The sequence below is a fragment of the Copadichromis virginalis genome, linkage group LG5 (genome assembly GCF_057382275.1).
Source record: "Copadichromis virginalis isolate Kocher_CV1m ecotype Utaka linkage group LG5, C_Virginalis_male_GT1.1, whole genome shotgun sequence".
Taxonomy (NCBI): domain Eukaryota; kingdom Metazoa; phylum Chordata; class Actinopteri; order Cichliformes; family Cichlidae; genus Copadichromis; species Copadichromis virginalis.
Window position 1 is genome coordinate 39,080,416 of NC_140622.1, and position 24,056 is coordinate 39,104,471.

General features: G+C 39.1%; 2 protein-coding genes across 3 annotated transcripts in view; both read left to right on the forward strand.

Annotated features, from left to right (window-relative positions):
- The first annotated feature begins 418 nt into the window (after nucleotides 1–418).
- On the forward strand, nucleotides 419–5,197 carry cox6c (cytochrome c oxidase subunit 6C). The gene is made up of 4 exons (XM_085457751.1): nucleotides 419–500; nucleotides 2,883–2,997; nucleotides 3,427–3,559; nucleotides 5,055–5,197. The coding sequence occupies exons 2-3, from the start codon at nucleotides 2,893–2,895 to the stop codon at nucleotides 3,550–3,552; spliced, it is 231 nt and encodes a 76-aa protein (XP_085313877.1). The 5' UTR covers nucleotides 419–500; nucleotides 2,883–2,892; the 3' UTR covers nucleotides 3,553–3,559; nucleotides 5,055–5,197.
- Nucleotides 5,198–5,984: 787 nt separating this feature from the next.
- LOC146710351 (serine/threonine-protein kinase 4-like) overlaps nucleotides 5,985–24,056 on the forward strand; it is a 45,048-nt gene continuing 26,976 nt past the window's right edge. Inside the window, exons 1-9 of one of the 2 annotated variants that reach the window (XM_085457753.1) lie at nucleotides 5,985–6,503; nucleotides 16,575–16,655; nucleotides 18,266–18,394; nucleotides 19,425–19,539; nucleotides 19,784–19,948; nucleotides 20,154–20,321; nucleotides 21,754–21,891; nucleotides 22,441–22,569; nucleotides 22,796–23,018. In XM_085457753.1, coding sequence (XP_085313879.1) covers nucleotides 6,460–6,503; nucleotides 16,575–16,655; nucleotides 18,266–18,394; nucleotides 19,425–19,539; nucleotides 19,784–19,948; nucleotides 20,154–20,321; nucleotides 21,754–21,891; nucleotides 22,441–22,569; nucleotides 22,796–23,018 — 1,192 coding nt within the window. In that variant the 5' untranslated portion in view covers nucleotides 5,985–6,459. The remainder of the gene's footprint in view (nucleotides 6,504–16,574; nucleotides 16,656–18,265; nucleotides 18,395–19,424; nucleotides 19,540–19,783; nucleotides 19,949–20,153; nucleotides 20,322–21,753; nucleotides 21,892–22,440; nucleotides 22,570–22,795; nucleotides 23,019–24,056) is intronic. The other variant, XM_085457752.1, reaches the window with a different exon arrangement.

The window sequence follows — 24,056 nt, forward strand, 5'->3', positions numbered from 1 at the left end:
CACAGGTATAACTGAACCTAATAAATCTCACTTAGTTTTGTATTTTATAATTAGTTTTCTTTTTATTTCATTGTGACTTGTATTTATAATTCGGTTTAGTTTCAGTTTTATTTTTTATTGTTTGAAAAGTGCCGTTTTAGTTTAGTTTTTTTTAGTGCTATTATTAGTCTTTTTAATTATTCTTGTAATTGTAATTGAGAGAATTTCCACAATACTGACAAGAACTGAAAATGCAAAGCAATATACTGAAAGATCCATTTCCTGATGTGATGTCATAATGCGAGACAACAAAACAAGATAAAATAGTTTTACAAATAATATCATACAAAACTTTTTCATACGTCACCTTGTCGTTGTTGCCTTCTGTGACCTCAGTTGCTCTGACTGACTGACTTCGCTTTTACTCCACCTAAGTTTGTCCCTCCGCCGTCCCGTCAGAATCTCTTCCGGTTGCAGCTGCAGTGCGTTAGCGGTTTCTGTGAAGGTCGTGAATCCAACCTGTGAGTATCTGTCAAAACGGAAAACGTTTATATTCTTACACTGAATTTTGTATATAATATGTTGATTTTCAGATGGCTGATATCTTCCGGGTTATTAGTTTCTCCTATTTTCTCTGCTTTCTTCTTTTTGTCGCGGGCCGGTTAGCTGTCTTTGTGTACAGCTAAAGCTACCTCGGCGCTAACACAAAGCCTGTTACTCTTATAAACTGTAGTCCAACAATACATGCTAATTTATGCAGGCTGTGTTGGTATGGCTTGTCCCACCAATAGGTAAAGAAATGGTCGTATTAGAAAGCAAATTACTTTTTTTAAGTGTCGCCAGTGAGCTAACGTTATTCTGACCCTGCGCCGAAGCTGGTGGCGTCAAACCGATTTTACTTCGTTAATAATCAAAATCAGCCCGTTCAAGCCCTTCGATAATGCATATAGATATTATTTAAGAGTCTTTAAGTGTAAACGAGGGCACACGTCAGAGGTAGTAATGGGACTAAGGTCACACCGCTTGAGTGCAGACCTGACTCTGCAGCCATGTGTAATGGCGATCCTCCACACACACACACACACACACACGGATTCATTTCATTCTGCGTGTTTTCAATATTTTATTGTTGTCTTGGATCTTGTATGTCGTATTGAGTTAGTTCAGGTGAAGCAGGGATCTGAGAACAGCAGGTTCATTTAGGGGTGACTGCTAACGACCTTCAGGCGAATTAGGAGCCTCAGATGGGTCATTTTACCCGCTTTTATTTATTAACTGGTGCCAGAGACGTGAGGTGGAAACATGACCATTAAAGAATCCAGGATTTAAATCTGCACCAACAAAGATGACGGTATAACTTCCAGCCGAATAAAGCTTTTATCACACCTTTTTAAAGCAGATATATCAACTGTTAGTCGGGTTCTTATTTGTATAGTCTTTATATTTTGGTGACTACCGAAATTAACTTTAATCTATGAAATGATTCAGAATAACTGCCTGAGTAAATGTCTACATGCATTTCAAGGTTTCAAGATTAAAACTTTCCTGCGTTATTAAAAAAAAAAAAATCAGGACTGAGATAAATGTGTTTTTTACACATTATGTTTAAGTAGGGTTAATATACTGTATGAAATGTATTTTTATTTATCAAAAATGAGAAATTAAAGGAAAATGTACCGATTTTGTTTTATTATTACTAAGTTAATTTAGTCAAATAGTGAGTTTAATTGTTGTGTCAGTTTTTAGGGAAAAGGGTGTCTTATGGAAGATATTTTCAGATTTCAGTTTGTCCAGTGAGGAGATTTGCAGCCTTGGTTTGTCACCAACAGGGTTTCTGTTTTTTAATAGTCTAAAAATCCAAAAATGAGTTTCACAAATTAAAATCTTTGTTTTTGTCTTAAAAATTGATCAAGTTTATTTTATAAAGTTGCATTAAATTCAGTTTCTGTTAAATGTGTTTTGGTGGAAAGGTAGAAACGGATCATGCACTCATCGAAAGGTTGGTGGATCAATCCAAGGCAATCAGTCCTCATTCCAGAGATCCTTGGGGCAAGATACTAACCTAAATTCCTCTCTGATGCATCCGTCATAGTATGAACGTGTGTGAATGTTAGAAAGCAATTGCATAGAAAAGTAATTGGAAAAAGTGCTTGTGAATGGGTGAGTAATTGGATTGCTCAGAGTAAGAAAGGACTATGTTAGAAGCCCATTTAGTCCATTTATTATAGCAAAACTACAGAATAAAGCCAACATGGTGAAATTTTGTGGTGAATCAGGGACGAGTCTCATTGTTTTCAAAACTGTCTGCTTAGCAAACTGCATTTAAAAACTACTTTGTATGTACTGCAGTATTCAGTATGTGTACAATTCCAACATATTTTGACTTTGTACTTTCACCTTTGACCCCCTTGCTGAGTGGGTCACAGTAGCCACCAAAGCATGCTGGCAACAGGCATCCTGGTACTTTTAGTGTGCTGCAGTATTTGGATATACATAAAATTTGTGTGCAGGCCATTTAGTCTCATCCACGTTTTCTCCCATATTTCCTTCCACGGTCACTCTCTGTGTCGTCACTGCAGTTTTTATTGTCTCTATTAAAACTTCCATGGTGGCAATGGTAAAACATGGAAGCTATAAAACTACATGCATCTTATTTTTATAAATCCACTTTTATCAAAACACACACCATGATTTGTATTCATTGTATTTACATCGGGTCATTCTTTAAATTGGGTTGTTAAATTCAGCTTTTATTTGACTCTGATCACTAACCAGGAAATGATTGTTTTAAACATTTTAAAGTGAAATGATATAAAGACAGTACTTTTGTTCTTTCTCTCTGATATTTGTACAGAATTTAATAATTGGGGGGAAATTTAAATGATTTTTTTTCCCCTCTGCAGGTGATTCATCATGTCTCTGCCAAAGCCAATGATGAGGGGGCTGCTTGCAAAGCGACTGAGGTTTCACCTGCCCATTGCTTTCACTCTGGCTTTAGCAGCTGCCATTGCATTCAAGGTGAGAGGATGACGCACACTCAGGCGGCTACAAACACAACTCTGATGGTGATGCTAAGATTAAAAAAATGACACAGCCGTGATGAAAGGAACACATCAAGTGTCCTGTCAGTGTCTAGATCCACTTACAGCTCAGCAGACAGCTGATCATATTTTATTCATCACATTTATTTTCTAGTTAAACTTCTTTTTTTCAGATCAGTTTATAAGATGCAATGAATCGTTCACTTAAAGGATATGACATTTTTGATGTTGACAAATAAATACAGTAATATAATAGTTTTTTTTTTATTGTGACCAGTTTTACTCTTCTGCATAGTGAGTATCCTACTTTCATTTTTAATACTTTGAGTAGTCTCTGTTATCTCTGTAGTTATACTAATTTTACCTGCAGTAAGTTCTGTCATATTTTTGTTGTTATTCCCCACAGTACACGGTGACAGAGCCCAAGAAACAGGCGTACGCAGACTTCTACAAGCAGTACGATGCCATCAAAGACTTCAACGCCATGAGGGAAGCTGGGGTCTTTGAGAGTGTGCAGCCCACTGGGAAGTAAAGCCACGGTGAGGGCCTCATTACTTGGCTTTAAATATTGTCATTTCAAACTTCGGTATCATATGGAATGTAACATATGATATGATGGTGTTTCCATCAGCATTAACGTTCTGCTTTTTTTTTTTTTTTCCTGGAGATAATATTCTTAGTCTAAAGCAGGTCATGGAAACACGAACTTTCATCTACGATATGTCGGATTAGCCTTTTAATATTTTCTGAAAATGATACGAGATGTGCAGATATTGAGAATTTATTATTACTGCAGTTTGTAACAACTTCTTTCTTGTTTACGGGCAGTTTCTGTGACTGAGCAGGGCTGCATATTCAAAGGAAAAAGTTCACATCTGTGGTTGGAACAAGAGACACAGCTAGCTTTAAATATAGGGAAAGTGGATCTGATCAGATTTATTGGCATGCAAACAAACATTACAGCAGCCATGTTTTCAAGAAAGTGTTTGAAGGCTGTCTGTACATCGCTGAACAACATTGTTGGAAAGTATTTCATGTTAGGTGCTGTAGCAATTCTTCAAAAGAATGATGCAGATCTCAGTCTTTTAAAAAAAATTGGGGGGGGGGGGGGGGGGGGAGAGTTAAATAATTTAAAAATGTTTTTAAAAGTCTTTTTTTTTTTTTTTTTTTTTTGACCACAGGCATGATCTTAATTGAATCCTAAACAAATGATAAATTCCATTATTCTGAAGTATTTCCACTTCACTCTTGAAGCTGAGTGTTAAGTAAAGCAGTTCACCTTTCATCAGGCTTTAGCTTCACAGCTGCACATTATGCATGAGCAACACAGTACATGGAGATGGACCATCTCACAATATTGCAGATGTTTTCTTTTGCAAGCTCAGATTTTGTTTTAGTGAAACTGTTACGTTTAATTATGAACGCAGCTTGGTGCCTGCTGCTGAGGTCCTTTGAATTTGTATGTTTTCTAAAGGCCAACAGGGAGTGCCGACTCTGACTGGAAATAATTCAGATTGAAGAGAAGTGTTTAGAAAAAAGACGGTTGGCTCTGTGGAGTTTGGTCTCTGAGTTGTTTAAAGTCTCATTGAATACAACATGATGGCCGTTCTTATAAATTATGGAGTCAGAAATGGATGATACAGCAAGGTTTGCTTAAGGGTGGGGCTACCATATGAATGTTGCTGCCCTGTGATGAGCTCGCAGCATCACTCCGTTTCTCAGTCAGGTCTGCGTCTCGCAGGCACGTAAAGTTTCAAAACATCTGTGAGACGGTGACTTTACGAGCCAATAGGTGATGTCATGGTGGCTGCATTCATGTTTTGTATACAGCTTTTGTTTAATCTTAGATCTTTTTTTAATTTAAGTTTTGTAAATTGTATGTAAACTGGAATAGTACTTTATTTTATACTAGCTCAGTAAGAATAGTATTTTTTTATTTTTTATTTAAACAAAACGTTTGTCGTGCTCATCAACGTGCTTACTGACGTATCAAACCACGTGCATCTCTAATGTCTGGTTGTTTCCTTCCTCCAGCTCTGCTTCCCTGTTGTTCATTCCTGGTCTAAAAGATGGTTCCTCTCCACCTCCACCTTGACGTTACCTACTGATCAGATGTAAACGTCGCTTTGCTGTTTTTGTTCATTCAAATAAAATAAACTATTCTATTAATGATCAAACATCTGCCTTTGTGATTTATTCAAAATAAGCTTTGAATCTTGTTCTAATCGGTTTGACATTTTTGAGATGGAGTATTTTGAAAATGCTTTGACATTTGAGGTGAAGCATCAAGTGTGCGCATTACAAATGCTGAGGTTGTGTCTACTGAAAATGCTCAAAGCTTCCAAAATCAAGTTCAAACTGACGGTTATCTTATACATGGCATAAAACCTTCGAGGTTTATCTATCACCCGAGAAAGCAGTGTGATTAAAGTAAATCAGTGTAGACATTATTTCTCACAAAGCAGGAGATAGATACACCAAGTTATTACAACATTTCTAAACTTTATTAATAATACATTAATTATAATTAATACATTATGAAGAAATTAAAGAGATGCTCACTACAGAACAAACCTGATAGAGGCAGGGAGTGAACGATTTCAAAGACTGGAAGAAAGAAAGCTAGTAGTAAATGTTTCTAAAGACTAAAGGACTGAGTTGGGAATTGTAGTCTCAAAGAAAACTATCACTAGACTTCACCCTATAAATGAAATTTAACAGAACTGAATTGAAGAAAAAAGGATGTGTGAAGATTCTGAAAGAAAATCTCAAGCAGTCAGCAGTAAATCTGTGTCTGGGTCTTTGGTCTGTTTTCCTACACAACAACGACCCAAAACATGCCCCGCTCCAAACATGAAGAACAGAAACAGAATACGGTAACTTTATATAATATTAGTAACTTATCATGTTTCGGTGTTATAATTGTTTTTTCAACATACTTGAACAACTGTCGTGTATTGGATGGATGGATTCTATCTGGTGCCCCCTGCTGGCCGCGTCCCGCACTGCAGTCTTTGTTTGCACCGCCTTCTACTACACTTCCTGGTTTTTTCAGGTGGATGTCACAGCGGCTGCCAAACGGTCTGTCAAACAAGTCTAAAGTTGGAGGACGGGAGAGGAGGATGAATTCAGTGATGAGAATACGGCAGCTGGAAGAAACGCGCGGTGTGTGTGGAGCCTGTATTGCAGAATGATGACCGGACGTTGTATTTTTGGCGGATATCAGGCAGCAGCGGCGGCAGCGGGGAGGCTGCTGTGAGGCGGAGGAGCGGGCTAAGTGTCCCTCTAGCTGCTGCTAGCCAGTTAGCGAGCGAGTTAGCATTAAGCGGTCTGCTACTGTTAACATCGAGTGTCTGCTTTGAAACGTTGGCCAGCTCCCCCCGAGTTTGACTGCAGGCCAGAAGATCCAGAAGAGTCCGGTTCTCCTGAAGAGGACATCATGGACTACAAGGACAAAGTACAGATGAGGCATAACCCTCGCAGGTAAAGCTATGCTAAGAATGAAAACAGGCTTTTTGATGGCTGGCATCTCATTGATTTTATCAGTCTAACGGTAGCAGTCGGTGAAGTTTGTCAGTGGGGTGGCAATCTTCCGGCCAATTGGTATCTATTCAATGAGGCTGTAGCATTACATAACCGACTGTACGATAAAACAGACATTAAGTTAAAACGACTTTAAAGCTTCTCCATGTCCCCTGTAGTCTTCTTATGGGTAACTTTAATGGATCGTGCTGTCCTACATGTAGTTTATGTCTTAAAAGAGTCTGTTCTGATATGTTGTTCTTTCACAATATCCAGAAATTGTAACAAAAAGTCAAGTCAGTCTTACGATTCCTTAAGATCTTAAACGTTTCTCACCTAAGAAGCTGCAAACAGAACTTTTTTTTGTCTTAATTGATTAAATAAATAGTGGCCTGTCAGTACGACGCTATCCCAGCTCTTATTGCATTAACCAAGCCGCCTGTGTACACTTGATCTGCTGTGTCAAATCCTTGGGCTTGTCACCATCAAAGGCCCAGTGATCTAATTTAATGCCGTAAATCTCTTTGAAGATCTCGGATTATCTGCTTTAATCTCCAACAGGTTGTTACTGAATCAGCTCAGAGTCAATAAAACGCGCAGTAATTCTAACAGAAGAGCTGTGTGTGTGAAACTTCGTGTGAGTGTGTGGGGTGTCCACAGCACTGGGTTTGTGGCAGGTGGAAAGAATGATACAGGGGTTAGAAGAACACGTTTTAATGAAATGAGTGTGATTCATGCGGGGCTTTGTTGCTCCTGTGTGTGGCTGCTGTGTCTCTGCACCTGCAGATCTTTTATTTACACTGCAGATAACCTGATTCAGATATGAAGTTGTGAAATGTGTGATAGTGTGACTAGGCTTTTAAAAGGAAACGGGTATAATTGTATATGTGCAAAAATATATAGACAGGAGTGGCTTAATGTCCTGTTCAGTTAAAGTTGTAAATATAGGTAAAAATTGCTTTTCTCTGAGATTCTAAATTTAGATTAGTTTTAGTCATTATGTGTTTGGTGCTATGCCCATAAAACTTGTACCAATTCAATTGTATCCAAATTAAATGTTTTCCATCCACAATCCTTCGGCAGGTACTCGCGATATTAAATAAGCTATAAAATACCAAACACATATAAAATACAAGTCATAGTGGTGTAAACATTCTTCAAAACCACAGTTTAGTTAATGCGTTGGTTTCTCGAGATGAATAACAAAACACAGGAAAGTCTTGGTTGCCTGATCAGTTATTCATGACCAAAGAAAAAACCCTCCATTATGATGATGTATTTGCAGTTCACTCGTTTCCTGAGCTGTCCTTAAACGTCACAGCATTCACTTGTCTAGTTCCACTCGGGTATTAAGGTACAGGAAGTTAGAGCTTCGATGTGATATTCTGGCTGTTTGTATCAAAGTCTTAGTTTCTGTAGAATTACACCAATATAAAGCACATAAAAAAATTAACTGATCAGCCGAAAGTGACTAAAATCTATTGTATGGAAAACATATTTCAGGATGCTTTTGTTTTGGCCTTATACATCTCCTTTCTTTACCTTTGTCCCTCTCTTGTGCCAAACAAGTTCAGATTCGCTCCCTATTAAGCTGTGGCACGTTTTGTTCAGTTTGTTTGAATTATAATTAAAGTTCAGGGAAAGCAGTGCATCTTTTCTTATTTGAAATGTAACAAATCTACAATTTTTCTAAAGCCTGAGTAATCGTGTTAAATAGCATCAGCCAAAATAACTGATTGTTTTCCATTATTGAGCAGCTTTAGAGACATTTTCACCATGAAACACCATAAATGCTAAAAATAAAAAAGAGAAGAAGAATAATGAAAACTAAACAACAAACTCTTCATTAAAAATGCATCCTGTTTTTTTTTCTTTCCTCGCTGTCATCACTCTGTATGTTGATGTTGAGCAGCTCATAACAGACGTGAACTTGTTTGTTGTGGGAACTGGTTTGTGAGCTCAGCGTGTTTGACAGTAGGAACTGAGAGGTTCCTATTATCCCCTCTTATCAGGAGGATGCTGGTAAAACTCGCCGCTCTTATGTTATCATTTTAACTCACTCATCCACTGTTTCCTCATTGCGTTGACGTAACGCAGGACTTTTGTGTTGGTTTCATCCCTTGTTATTGCAAGACTGGGTTAGACTTTGTGTTCAAATATAAAATCATGTTTGTATATCCTGATGTATTTCATTGTCACCCTCAGGTGTGTGGGGGAGTCACAGTCGTGCTCTTTTAAATGAATTATTAAATAAATACTTTTATGGGGCCTTCCTCTGCAAATACCGTAATAAGCAAGTACTTTGTGCAGATCAGTAACAGGCTAACAAAATCCACTGTTGCTGTACTGAGTTTGTCGTCCTGTGGATGGACTCCACAGTCTTGCCCTGCAGCTGCTGATGATAGTCGTCGTTTGCTCTGCGAGCTCAGTGCGGTGGTACATGAGTCTGTTCTCCACCTGTAACCTGGATAAAGAGACCCTGTAGAAGCAGCTGAATGACACTAAGGTGTGTTACAATAACAACCTGCTGAGAGGAAGTCAAGAGATGGGAAGGACCTAGCGTGTTAGGAGTGATGGGTCTTTCAAAATAAAAGTGCAAGGATGAGTTGTTTGTTCATTTTAGGATATAAAAAATGACTTGGTATATTATTTTTAGGGTTTTATGTTGCTTTTACTTTATTTTCATCGTCTCCTGAAGCAGATCACCTAAACCCATCCAGTCTAATATTTTCTTAGCTGCTTATCCAGTTTGCAGTTGCAGGGAGGCTGGTGGCTGGCAGACTAGGGGTGGGTGATATAAACGATATACGATAGAAACGATAGAAATTTGGCCAACGATAGAGATTTTGACTATATCGCTCTATCGCGATAGCGCATGTTGATGATGTCATCAAGCTGCACCTGTTTTGGTCGAAAGCATCGCAGAACCATTATCATCTGCAAATTATGCCGGGCGACAGTCATAGCAAAGAGATGAAGCACTTTTGAAATATGGGGAAATCCAAAAACTGCGCTTCCTCCACTTCCGTAACATTGATACATTAATGTTGAATTCTCTGGCAGCTGCTCTATTCCCATGTTATTGCAGTATATTAATGACTAACCTCGTATTGTGGATGAATAATCTCAGTTGTTCTCCTGACTGAAGTTTGGCCCGTGTATAGCATCAGCGAAGCTCCTCACTACGGCAGTAGTGGTGGTAAATTTGATTCTTTTTACTGAATTGAGTTTTAATGAGTCACTCACCAAAGTGAATCGGATTTTTTGAGTCATTTGATTCACTGAGTCAGTCGACCAGAGAGTGCAAAAATGTACATTTTCACTCAAACTTAATTTGTTTCTCTTTTCATGTAAATCCTACTGCTAAGATGAATGATTCTAAAAGAAAACAACTATTTTATAGAGCAAAAAAGAGCAAAAACATTTCTAAAATTAAGCAATTTCCTATCAAAATTGCTTAATAAACATTTATTATGTTTATTTTTATTTTATTAGTATTTTCCTTAAATGTGTCAAATATATATTTTCTCATCTAAATGTCCACTGAGCTGTGAGCCAGGGGGCGGTAATGCGCCTTAACATTGGTTGCCAACCAAGAAAAAATGAAGCTGTGAGCCAGGAGGGAGGGGTGAGTAGCTCAAATGTGCTGTTAGCATGTTAGCAGAGCGATGCTACTGTGAACCGTGGAGCTATTGTCTTGATGTGAGCTTCTACTCAGGGTTTTTTCTTCCAGTTCAGAGCAGAAACGTTTTTGTTGAGATACTGGATGTTGTGTTTTTCTCCACAGTTGTAATTATAAGCTAGATATATTGCTTCTAACAGCAACAGGGATGAGTCAGTGAGTCAGTTGGGCTTGTGAATCATGATTCTCGAGTATCGAACGATTCGTTCATGATTCGCGCATCACTATACGGCAGTAATGCTCCGACAATCCATCAAGCAGTGTGGCTTACCAAAGTTGTACTAAAACATTTTTTAACAGATTTCTGCACCCCCAAATTGGTTAGAGGTCAGTAAGCACAACCAGAATTCATACATAAGGCACACTCTCGATTTTTGAGAAAATTAAAGGATTTTAAGTGCGCCTTATAGTGTGGAAAATACGTTATACAGAAGAAAAGAATATATCGTGATATATATCGTTACTAGGGCTGCCACAAACAATTATTTTGATAGTCGACTAGTCACCGATTATTTTTGCGATTAGTCGACTAATCAGATCATCATCCACTGGACGTACAGCTTATTGCACCAGCAGCATCTGCTCTTATATAACTATCATTAGCTTACAGCTTTAAGTGTTTAAGGTCTGTGCTAACTAAAAATAAAGACAAGATGATAGTTTATTAAATTTTTATGAAATTTGCAGATTGTTTCGGTGAAGTTTAATAAACTCCTTGCTATCTAAAATATAACAGGACACCGGAGTAAATTCTCGAGCATCTCACACTTCTGATAATCAGCTGTCTGCTTGACGTTTATTCAGCTGTGTAAAAACTATAACTTTAATCTCAGCCAAACTGATTTACTCAGGAACAAATAAAATACAAAAAAAAAGCCAAACAACAACATTTTAAAGTTATCTAAGTGACTTATATATATTTAACCTGAGTAGCGAAAGATGGCGGTGGGTTTGAAAACGATCTGCCGGGAGTCCGGTGTTCTCACGGCTCTAGTGAGCCTTGCCCCCGGCTAGCTATCGAGGTAGTGGGTAACAGACGTCCCCGAAAACGTCGGAGCGCTTTTGAAAATATGCGGTGTCTTGATAAACTGAGCAGAGGAAATAGATTTTATAAGTAATGATTGGAACAATACTGGTCCATGTAGATGTAAAAAGCTACAGTCCTGTTTCATTCCTATGCTTAAAAAGACCTGGCACCATGTTTTTAATGCTCATCAAATATAGTTGGGGAAGCAGGTCCTACTGTGTGTGTCTAGTTTCGGGTAGACTTTAAAAAGGGTCTTTAAAAGAAACGTAGCACTTTTTAGACACAAATATTAGTGTTATGCTTTTAAATTAACACTGTCCAGTAATGTTACTGATGGGTACGATGATACATTTCATATTTTATACTTAAGTATATGTATATTAATACATATACTTACTGAATATACAGAGTAGACTCCAGGGTTGGGCGAAATGTAAAAATTTTCCAACCGGCAGTCTCAGTAAGAATACCAGCAAATATCTGCCTGAGCCTGACGTGGCCCCAAATGACAGGAGACAGGCTGTATGTGACTTCCACCGAGCAGCGGGTCGGCCACATGTGGTCTAAATGTCAAAACACACATTTGACATCTGGCACACACGAGGCAGACGTGTGACGGAGTTGTGGCTGACAGATTAGAGGGAACATTTGGGCCAAATACATTCACCCCTGTTTAACATTGCTTTGATCAATTTGATACACGTTGTTTTAATAAAACAACGTTTTCATTGTTTTTAACGGTGTCTGTTATTCATGTTATTAATATGTAATGTCTGCTGGTATTTGTTAGCATCCTCTTATTTGTGGGATACTTGGGATAAAACTTTCACTCGTGTGTGAAAGTTTTCATTAATCACCATCACAGCTGCTTGCCAGCCGCTTTAAAAAAATGTAAACACAAGGTTTTCTTTCTCAGTGTTTTAATAAATATGGAAGAATATTATAAGCAGATGTTGGTAGTGAACAAATCAGTCTGATCAGTCGGACTGTGACTGAATTTCTAGAGGAAAAATAGACATACTTGAAGCATATACAAGGAAAGGAGATTTTAGGTTAAAAGATTTTAAATTTAGGAACAGGAGTCCAGGTCTTTTGGCCTCAGCAGATCCACACATGCGTTTTTAGAAGTTCACTTGAAAAGCAGATCATGGGCTGCTGTGGTAGATTAGCATCTCAATGATTTGCTCTCACTCTCTCTTTTGTGGCTTGACGCTGATACACTGGACAGCTTGGCTTACTGAGCTGTGCTGGGCAGTGTGAGGTAGAAAATGTGGTTTGCTGGCTTTAGAGAGGCACAGACTCACAAATCAGGCTGCCTGAGACACCAAGAGAAAGACCGGCTCTCAGCGTTCAGTATGTTCTTAAAGAGATGTTCTCTGTGTTGTAAAGACTTCTCTGCCATCTCTGCTGTTTTGTTTTTGGATTTTATTCTTATAAAAAAAATCTTGTATGATGTTTTTTGAGCTCAGACCATAAAAATCATTTCCACACTTCTGATCTGCTCCAGACTTCTTCTGGTCACACGTCACACGTCCTTATCTTTGCATAAAGTTTGTCGGTCAGGTTTTTGTGTAATCCCACTGATGAATGCACACTTATAAAAAGTGCAATAAAACACATCTCTGTTTACTCTGTAGATGCAATAACAGTCACCATTTGTAATATCAGGCCTCACAATTCAAACTAGAGCAGATTAAAATGGAAATAGTCCTCATGTGTTCATATCTGAGTGCTGTGTTGGGCTGAGCGTTTGAAATCGGTCAGTGTTATTTGTGGCTAAAGAAATAAGATAAACCTTTTTGTTTAGAGTCGCTAAGAGGCTCAAACTGCACTAACCCCTACTAGTGTTATTTATTATTAATTATTTATTTATACTTGAATGTTTATTTCTACAGAGATAAGCATGCAGTATGACCCTGGAACAACACACAGCATTTATTGCTTTGGCTTTGCAGTGTCCCTCAGACGTCAATAATAATCATTAAATACTATAAATACTAATCCAAATACTCAGAACACAAAATTTAGACAAACACAAGTCAAGTACAACGAGAGAGGAGGCAGCAGATTATTCAGGATATGACTCGGCTGGATCTTTGGTCAGTTGTTTTTAGAATAAATGAGACCTGCTCTCACTGAGTTGGATTTAAATTCTCTCACAGAAGTGTAAATACAGTCCAGGTAAGTTCAGGTATACGCTTGAAGTCTCAGCACAGCAGCCAGCTACAGTTTTTTCCCTGTTATTACTCAGCAGTAAAGTAATCATAGTTTATTTGCCCAAGCAGAAGCTGCCACTCTGTTTTACAGCTGCTGTGATTCAGAGTCTCGGAGTCAAGGCCATCATTATTACTTAAATCATAACATTCCCAACAGCTTCTAGTTAATAGAAAAGATTCTGAGTCGAAAACGATCTACTGCTAACCGATGTTGCTCCACTATTTTGTGCTTTTTTTTCTAATAATATTAATAAAAAGAACCGACCTGTTCAAGAGTCTTTTACACTTCCCTTACTGTACTAAGTACTTGTAGAAAAAGTAACTTGTTACAGAACTTGATCTGTTTAATTGCCTCTTAACAATCTAGAAATAAACTTTTCATGTCTCCACAAATAACTAGAAAATCTATAATCTTAGAGTAACAAAGACTCTTTGTCATAATTATATCAGGTCAAACAAGATAGTCACTCCTCAGGCTCGTTGAACATCAGTAATCTACTTTGTTGTATATAAAGTATAAATTGTGGAGAGAGAGAGAGAGAGAGAGAGAGAGGATTGATTGATTGGGGGTGCAACAATACACAAAATTCACGGTATTTTGTCGATACAAAAAAATGTTTAATTTGTCATTTATTTAAGTTATAAATATATATTTTAACTCAGAAGTACAGTTTTTAAATTTAATGTTGTTGAAACAACAAAGTAGTAAAAAAAAAATCTATCTGATTGAGGAATCACTCATCTTTATTACAGAGAAATGGCTCTTTCCAAAATAAAAGCTATACTATACGCTTCTTCTGGGCTATATTCTCAGCAGCATATTAAACATATTAAAGTTTGTAGCATGCGTGCTTGTTGTTTTTCTGCCTCCACTTGTCTTTGCACTAGGATGATGTCGGTGTAAATGTGCAGTCATATTCGTTGTGTTCCCACTAGTGCTGTCAGCGTTAATCTGAAATGACGTTAACGCCACAACAAATCTCCGTTAACGAGCTACCGCACGATCGCCCCGTGTATGGGGCTGGACGGCATCAACACCTTAACGAGCTAACTGCGCTTATGCGCTAGCTCCCACCCATGTAATTGAGCATTGCGTGGCACATCCAACATACTGTTTTACTTTAGTCCATGACGCGCTTACCTTCAGGGTCATACTTCACATGAAAACCAAAATAATTCCAAAGGCCAGATCTGAATGAGGGTGGGGGAGGTTCAATTTGCCATGTTGCAACGAGCTTAGCTTCTGTCTTGCTAGCTTGCGCTGCGCTCAGTGGATCTGCGCTCGACAGTGCAGCCTAGGCGGAGTAGTCGAACACAGATTCACTGAGCGCTCAACACAGACAGCATCGTCAGAAGAAAAGTTGATAAAATAAATAAATAATTTTGTATTGTTCGATACATATGTGTACCGAAATGAAAGCACTGTATCGAACAGTTCAATATCAATACGAGTATCGTTGCACCCCTAATATGTAGGTGTATTCATCTGCTTATCAGCAGGAGTTCAAAGTGACCCTGTTTTTGTAAATTAATGCCAATTTTAAAAAAAATTTAAGTGACCACATTTCATACTAAAGCTTGCATGTCTGGGTGTTCCCTTTATAATATCGTGATCATAGGCTGTGGACAGCTACAGGTACCTTGGTGTTCATCTGAACAATAGACTGGACTGGACTCATAACTCAGACGCCCTCTACAGGAAAGGGCAGAGCAGGCTGTACCTGCTGCGGAGACTCAGGTCGTTTGGGGTGGAGGGCCCACTCCTGAAGAAATTCTATGACTCTGTTGTGGCTTCTGCTATCTTTTATGGTGTGGTCTGCTGGGGCGGCAGCATCTCTGCTGGGGACAGGAAGAGACTGAACAGGGTGATCCGAAGGGCCAGCTCTGTTCTAGGATGCCCTCTGGACCCAGTGGAGGTGGTGAGTGACAGGAGAACGGCGGCTAAGCTGTCATCCCTGATGGACAACATCTCCCACCCCATGCAGCAGACTGTGACAGCACTGAGCAGCTCCTTCAGTGGGAGACTGCGGCACCCACGGTGTGGGACGGAGAGATTTCGCAGGTCTTTCCTCCCCACTGCTGTCAGACTCCATAATAAAGACTTTAACTGAACAAACACACACATCCACACATGTGCAATAACACTAAGTGCAATAATCCTTTCTGTCATCGTTGTATTTTTACTCAGTTGTATATAGTATTTGTATTTGTATTCTATTTTTATCTTATTGTATATTTATTTTATTTTATTCTACTGTATATAGTATTTTATTTTATTCTATTCTGTACAGTTGTGTACTGTATTTATTCTTATTGTATTCTAATTTTTGCCTCATAACTTTTGCACTGTCCACTTCCTGCTGTGACAAAACAAATTTCCCACGTGTGGGACTAATAAAGGTTATCTTATCTTATCTTATCTTATATTAGCATTACTTAGCCTAACTGTAGAAGTAATGCTATTATAACATAGTATTGCATTTTTATTTTATTCCCATGGACTTGTGAGCAGAGGACCTTCAGTTATCCTAAAAAAATATCTCATCACAAGCTGCATCTGGGACATGTTGCATCTATTTTTGTTTGCGTAGAGATATTTTTGTCTCTTCAGTTCAAAGGTTGTGGAGATATTTTAATGTTTCAGGAGAGAATGAACGTGATCAGCACTCAGAAGAAGGCTGAATTCAGTAATAAAGTCTTCTCTCAGATTACACACATGCTTTTGTTGGAAGGAAAAAAATGTATTTACTGTTTTCATTACTGCATAAAATGTTGGCCTTGAAATGTTAAGCTTTTAACATTTTTTTATCTTGAGGGTGGAAAATGGAACAAAAAATAATAATAATAATAATAATAATAAAGACCCTGCACCAAATTAATGCGTTTACAATTGTTTTTTTGTTTTTTTTTACTTTCAGGTGTTAATTACTGCAATATTTTTTTAATGTGAAAGTGCCAGAGTGTCAGTTTAGGTCAGCAGGAGTTGTCCTAAAGTGCTTTAGAGGCATGTAGTGTACAAAAGCTGTGATCGTGTGCTGCAAACGATGAGACAAATAACCAAAAACCACGAACAAAAATCCTGAAAATTGTTCTTTCTGTCACTGCAGACAGCTGAAGAAGCTGAGCGAGGACAGTCTCACCAAGCAGCCAGAGGAAGTCTTTGATGTCCTGGAGAAGCTGGGTGAAGGGTGAGTCATGTAGCCGTACAGTCTGAGGCTCACCTCGGTCCTGACAGGAGCAAAGTTTCACTTTGCCTGTATTTATGTGTCATCCTGGACTGTGTTAGTCATCCTGGTCCTCTCCGTATCTCTGTCCTTCTTTCTGCTTCATTTCATCTCTGTTCCTGTCAGACTTCAGGCTCCGCCCTCCTCTGTTGCCTGTCAACATTGAGAAACAGGATATGAAGAGGCAATGTGCTTCCTGTTCCGAGCGGTTGATTGACTCCTCGCCTGCACGCGTCATAGCTGATTCCAGACATTTCTTAATGATCCTGCAATTAATCAGAGTCATTTGGTGCTGCTCGACTTTTGCAATAAAGACGTCTTATTAGTAACGCTGGCTTTAATGAAACTATTTTTTTCATACCCGTTTTCTTTCATGCTCATATCACAGCTTTTTCTCACTCTTGCTTCATCTGTCAAAGTGAGAAAAACTGTTGGTGGGAAAGTAATGAAATAAATTGAATAGTACACTGATGTTTACTATTGACATCAGTCACTAATTAATGTGTCTGTGAAGTCTTTCCACTGCAGGAACTCGCAGACAGTTTTTGGGAGGCCACACCTTTAAATGTGGGAACCCCCCCGAGGGCTATTTTCAGTGGAGAAAGAGAAGAAGGACCTCTTCTTAGACGGTTACTTGAATTTTGGTTTCCAGCGATTGTGAAAACAAAATAATCAGGATAAAAGGTTCACAGTTTCTATTCAGTTTTGCTACAACCCTCTCATATTTTTCCAATGTTAGAAATGAAGCCCACCGCTCTCCTATACAGAGACGTGCTTTTCACTTGCTGTCTAGTTAAGCGCAGTACAAGATGACTGAAAGAAAGAGTTTATCTAGGGAAAGAAAAAGTTACAAGGTTTCTGAAGGAAGACCTGTGGAAAGATCGTTAACAGGTGCGTTTGTCTCTAGATCCCTCAGCGTCTTTCACCTCAGAGCTGAGTGAGTTCCAGTAATACGGTTGGAAAAGCAGGAAAAAGAGGATTTGTTGCTTCTTAGCACGTTACAGCTATTCACAGATCAATATTAATAAAGCACAGATTAGCTTTGACTATTTTCCATCCACTGTTGGATCCTTAACTCAGGATTCGTGGGGCTCCTCTGACTTTCCGAGTTGGAAATCCAGCTTGAGGGATCGTTCCATTTTTAAAAACCCGACTGGGAACTCGGACATTATGACTTATATAGGGCCGCTGTTGCCCACCTGCTGGCCGTCATGCAGGTCCTCCGAGGCACCTGAGCTCACAGCTTCTGCTTTTTTACTGCTTTGTGCACCTTCACACATCCTGCTGTAAAGGCCAGCACGGACAGACGAGCATCCCTTAGACTGAAAAAGAAAAAGGCTTCTCTCCTTTTTCAGTAAATGTAATCTGTTAAAATGAAGTTTATAAGTTCAGTAACTGTCTGTGTTTAAGTTAATGAAAATCATTTAAATTCTGTTATAATCGAGCAGCCTCACCAACTCTTGGGTGTGGCTCGATACTGTTTGGTTAAACTTGGAGATAACAACTATCTGCTCATTGATCTCAGTCATTAACAGCCGAAAGAACATGTTAAGCCTCTCTTTGTGTTCCTGCAGGTCTTACGGCTGCGTATTTAAGGCTCATTATAAAGAAACTGGGGAGATCGTAGCCATCAAACAAGTTCCTGTGGAGTCTGATCTGCAAGAGATCATCAAGGAGATCTCCATCATGCAGCAGTGTAACAGGTACATGCGTTACTGAACTCGATCCGTGCCATGAAACATAAGAAAAACCCAAAGGCAGTAAGAGCATCACTGGTGTGACTTGGTGTTTTGTGTGGTCAGCGTTTTGCCGCTCATCTTTTGCACACGTCCTTCCGCCCTGTAATTACACACGACCTCAAACTGGATTAAAAAAAGTCCCCCGTAAGAGAAGTGTGGGCGTAGATGTTTGGTTAAATTGCTGAAAAGCAGTGAAGCAGATACTCGAAACATTTACAGTAAGTGATTTCAGCCTCTGCGGAAACATTTAGAAAGTTTCATTAAGTTTTTCTGGGGGGGCTTTCCCATAAGGTGACAGCCCCACCTCCACACCAACTGACTGTTATATAATTCTCCAGGGGAAACACATTATTATGGTCTGTTTCTCACTGGGAAGTGTACCAGACCTGCAGAGTCTGTCATATAAAAGTGTTTACTGAGGTTTTTCATTCATTGCTGCAGCAGCTATAAATAGACAAAGTACCAGCAGTTCCAGAGTGTTCTTCAAACGTGAGCGACACTTTCACTTTGACTCACAAACCTCATCAGGGCCTGGGGATGCTGTACTACTGCACTCTGTCTGCTGATCTGCAGATAATACAAACTGTGATTTCCACTAGAAAAATAGTGAGATCAGTAAAGTATTACATGTAGTAACAAAATAACTATTACAATATTTCATCAACCTCAGAGGTTCTGTGGTAGTTTTAGTCCATTGTGAGTTAGCACAACACTAAACACTTTGAAACAATAATAACTAAACTTGAACAAACACTCTGAAACTAACCACAGATGTCTGTAAATTCACTTCACCCCTGTGTGATTGCACCACAACTCAGATGTGAGCTGGCCGTTTCATAAGGTCTCCTGCTAATGTTGAGCTCAACTTTAGGAAATAAGTTTCATCAGGGAGAGAATCGTAGCCTGACTGAGCATAAAAGCAACACATTGAATCTCAAACATCCTGAAATAAATGGATGAATGTGGTCTGACTCACCCATGTCCCTGTGTTCAGTCCCCACGTGGTGCGCTACTACGGCAGCTACTTCAAAAACACAGACCTGTGGATCGTCATGGAATATTGTGGCGCTGGGTCCGTATCGGATATCATCCGAATACGTAACAAGACGGTAATGTAACACCCAGACACACACGTACACACTCACTCACATGTAGTTTGCATGGAGCACAGCGTGTGTGTAAGGCTTCTGCACGACTTCAAGGTTTTCGATAAATGAATGTTAGTCTGATGCATCTCTACGGTTTCAGTTTAAGAATATTTAGATGTGCCTCCTCCACATCAGTGCTACGTCTTGTTTGAACATTGCTTTGCATACATGAATCTAATTAATGTTACTTGCGTTTGCCTTGTAGCTCAAAGAAGAGGAGATAGTCACCATCCTTCAGTCCACTCTGAAAGGTCTGGAGTATCTTCACTTCATGAGGAAGATCCACAGAGACATCAAAGCAGGCAACATCCTGCTGAACTCGGAGGGTCAGGCCAAACTGGCCGACTTTGGAGTTGCTGGACAGCTCACAGTAAGAGAAATCAATCTGCTACTATAAATGCATATGATGTATGTTTGATGTGTTTTAAATGTTTTGTTATATCTGGTTTAATATAGAAAGAAAACACAATTAAACACCAGTAGCTGAATAAAGATGCTATCTGCCCTTTGAATGTTGTAGAAGCTTTAACCTTCTATGCTTTACTTTATGTTATTTTCTCTTCATCCTTCATCAGGACACGATGGCGAAACGAAACACTGTCATCGGCACGCCGTTCTGGATGGCTCCAGAAGTCATACAGGAGATCGGATATAACTGTGTGGCAGATATCTGGTCTCTGGGAATAACAGCTATAGAAATGGCTGAGGGCAAGCCACCCTACGCGGACATACACCCAATGAGGGTACGGATCGTGTTATAGTCCACAAATCACGTGTTTTTTACGAATACTTATTTTGAACAAATACTTGAAAAAATATTTGTATTCGGGAACAAGAAAAACTTTATATCAAAAAGCTGAGTTTCCTTATGAGACCGCAGTGCACGACCGGATGAGTGAATGGAAGAGGTGACTGACAGAGAGGCTCGGCTGAGTGAAAAAAGGCTGAACTGCGTCACTATTTTTGTTGAATATATTTCTTTGTACCTTAACTGGGTTCCGGAGACAGTTTATAACTTTTGCGAAGATTGAGAGATTATTCCATTACGCTGCATTACTGACGACTGCAGTCAGTGCTCTCAATGGTAACTTTAACTCATGTTCGCTCTGTTTACGTAGCTTTGTTAGCTCGGTCATTTAAAAATAGGCTGTTGACAGAGTAACATTAAAGTTTGGTTTAAAAGGTTAAAACGATGCTTGTGTAGTTGTGTCAAATTGTATGCACTTGTGGGAGTTATATGATACGTTTAAGTTACTATACCTAATTAACCTTAGCATAGCTTCCCGTCACGCATGAACTTAGCTGAAACTCCCCACATGGATTTGGGCAACAAAATAGAAAAGAGTGTGGCTGCTGCTGAGCCACCTCTTGGTCCTCCACCAGCCAAAACAACTTGATCAAGTTCTGTGTGGAAGCATTCAGTCAGTGCTGCAGATGAAACCAAAGTGATATGTAATGTGTGCAAAAGTCAGATCAGCAGAGGCACACATATCAAACATCTGTCAACATCTGTTATGCGTAATCACATGCACTTAAAGCATCCTCTCCTGGCACTGTCTGCCAACCCCCCCACAAGCACCAATTCATCATCACAGCCATGTTCTGCCCCTGCAAGTCAGTTTCGCTGTCTGTTCAGTCTCCTCCAACAGGACGGGTGGTGGTGGGTTCATAATGTTCATAATGGTATTTTATCAGTTGTTGGTTTGACCACTGATGAGGTAATGGCTGTTATGTTATTTTCTTTTCAATGACGTTCCTTGTTACATGTTCATTGCTGGATTTATGGAAAAACATCAACTAATATTGCATATCCATAATGATTATAAAGGATAGTGCAAGTATTCTTTAATTCTATTACGTTAATTAAAAGTATAACGCAAATTTTTTTGAATTTTACTTGAATACAAATACAAGTACAAATACTTTCCCCCCTCAACAAATACAAATACAGATACCAGCTGCTTTCTACATCTCTAGTAGAAAGCAGTGCAAGTGTGTTTGCACTGTGTGTGTAAGCCCCAAAAATGTTAGTATGTAAATAATAACAGCTGTATGTGTGTGTAAGAGAAGACAAAGAGAGGAAACGAAGGAGTGTGACATAAATTACTGTATTTAGCTGAACAGTGATGGTTAGCTGGTTTTGCCTTCAGTGTGCTGAACTGTTTCCTCTTCCAGGCCATCTTCATGATTCCCACAAACCCTCCCCCAACCTTTCGGAACCCGGATCTGTGGTCTCCGGGCTTCCGGGACTTTGTCAGCCAGTGTTTAGTGAAGAACCCAGAAAACAGAGCTACGGCCACACAGCTGTTACAGGTAACGAAGCAATCCTGTAACTGACAACAGACCGAGTGTCGTGGATGACCGTGTGATCAGAAAACATTCAAACCTTTAGATATCTTTAAATTAGATTTTTAATTATTAAAGCCACACTATGTAAATGAGGTAATAACTATTAAAAAAAATGTGCTCATTTTTTAATCTGTTTATTATTTTTATTTCTGTTTTATTGTGTGACCTGCTCTTTAACTTTTTCAAATCAAATGTATTTTTATTTTAAATTTTAAAATTTTTTTGATTTGATTTTTGAATATTTTCTTTTTTACATTAATGAGCTTTATTTTTTTGATATTGTCTTTTAGTGGACAGCTTCACTTAACCATTCATTTTATTTTGTTTTGTTGCTGGCTGGAATTTCAGTTTAATACATCATATTATAGTAGTATTTTTTACATAATCGTAGTATTTGCTGTAATATTTGCTATTGTGGTCATGCTTTAGCTTTCATGGATCATTTCTAATTGTAACTAATGTCAAAACCCATAAACGTTTGGTTTGAGCGTTACGTGTCTTTCTCCTCGACAGCATCCGTTTATTAAATCGGCCAAGCCCAATTCCATCCTCAGAGCTTTGATCACAGACGCCATGGAGATCAAACTGAAGAGACAGGAGGAAGAACAAAGAGAGCAGGATGCAGACGACGATGAGAATTCGGTACAGACTCAGCAACTTAAATATCAATAGGATAGCATTTACAGCTTTTAAGTTACTGCAACAAAAGAAGACGTTAACTTACGAGTGTTTTTGTAGTTGACGAGCTTTTGATTTCTAACTTTCCAAAGCTAAACACAGCCTCATATTTATAAACATGTCCTTTCTGGATATTGTAACTGCCGTTGGAGAGCATTAAATCACGCTGCCCTCTGCCTCTGTGTTTCAGGATGAAGATGAGGTTGACCAGGGGACGATGGTTCGGGCAGGTACGGGTGACTCAGGAACCATCCGGGCTGCCGGTTCTTTAGGAAGTTCTCTTGGAAGCTCCGCAGGAACAATGATTGAACACGATGACACGGGAACCTTGCAGTCACAGCTGGGCACCATGGTCATCAACTCTAATGATGACGAGGACGATGATGATGACGAAGATGCTGGCACTATGAAAAGTAAGTCCCTCTAAACACATGACATGCGTGCTGAAGTGATCGATGAGGGCTGCAAAATCAACTAAATTCTGGCCTCTGATCGTAATCAAAGTTAACTTTATACAAAGTGTAGTAGTAGTAGTAGTAGTAGTATAATAGTAGTAGTGTAGTAGTGTTGCTTCTCTGTGATTTTTGGCTTTGAGGAGCTGGTTGTCTCGCTGCAGAATGAATTGGAGATTAGTCGAGTGACTTCTCAGTGCTGAAATCTAAATATTTAAATTGGGTAAGTGTTTGCTCTGCACTCCTCAGTGTGTTTTTAGCTACAGTGAAATGTGCTCGTACATTTGTGGAGCTGTGCCTGATAAATGCAGTGATAAATTAGCTCTCAGTTTACTGGAAAACATGTAAGAGGAACCAGATGATGACGTGCTTTGGCATTATTTTTAAACAGACAGGATCAGCGTCACGTCATCCCTCTCTTTCATGCACGCAGGGTTAGAATAATAAGATCAAGACATTCAGAACCGTGTTCATGGACATGCACTGTGTGATATTCTACCTCTGTGACAGGCCAGCGGGATTATGACAGAGAATTGAGTGAGCTGAACTATGTGTGCAAACAAAACCAAAATAAAAACAGAGATTTTAATGGCCACTTACAAAACTAAAGAAAACAAGCCTGAGCTTTGGTGCATGTTTACTGACACTGGGATATCTATCAGACAAATACCACACATTATAACTGAACCAACAATGAAACTAATAATGCCTTCAGGTATATGCATTGTTCTGCAGAACATGCAAAATGCTTGAAATTGAAACAAAAAGCTCAGAATATTCAAAGGCTGGAATGACTGCAGGTGCAACGCAGTCATTTTTTAGCCATAATATCCAAAGATGCAGCTGTAGTGTTTAATTTGTCCACGAGGGGGCAGACTGTGACCGAGCTGTGAACCGACAGGTTCACTGTGTTGTGTGTGTTGGTGTTACTGAGGATGTTTCCTCCAGAGGCTTGAACTCCCGTACCACAGTGACTTTCCTCCTAATTCTGGGTGTGTC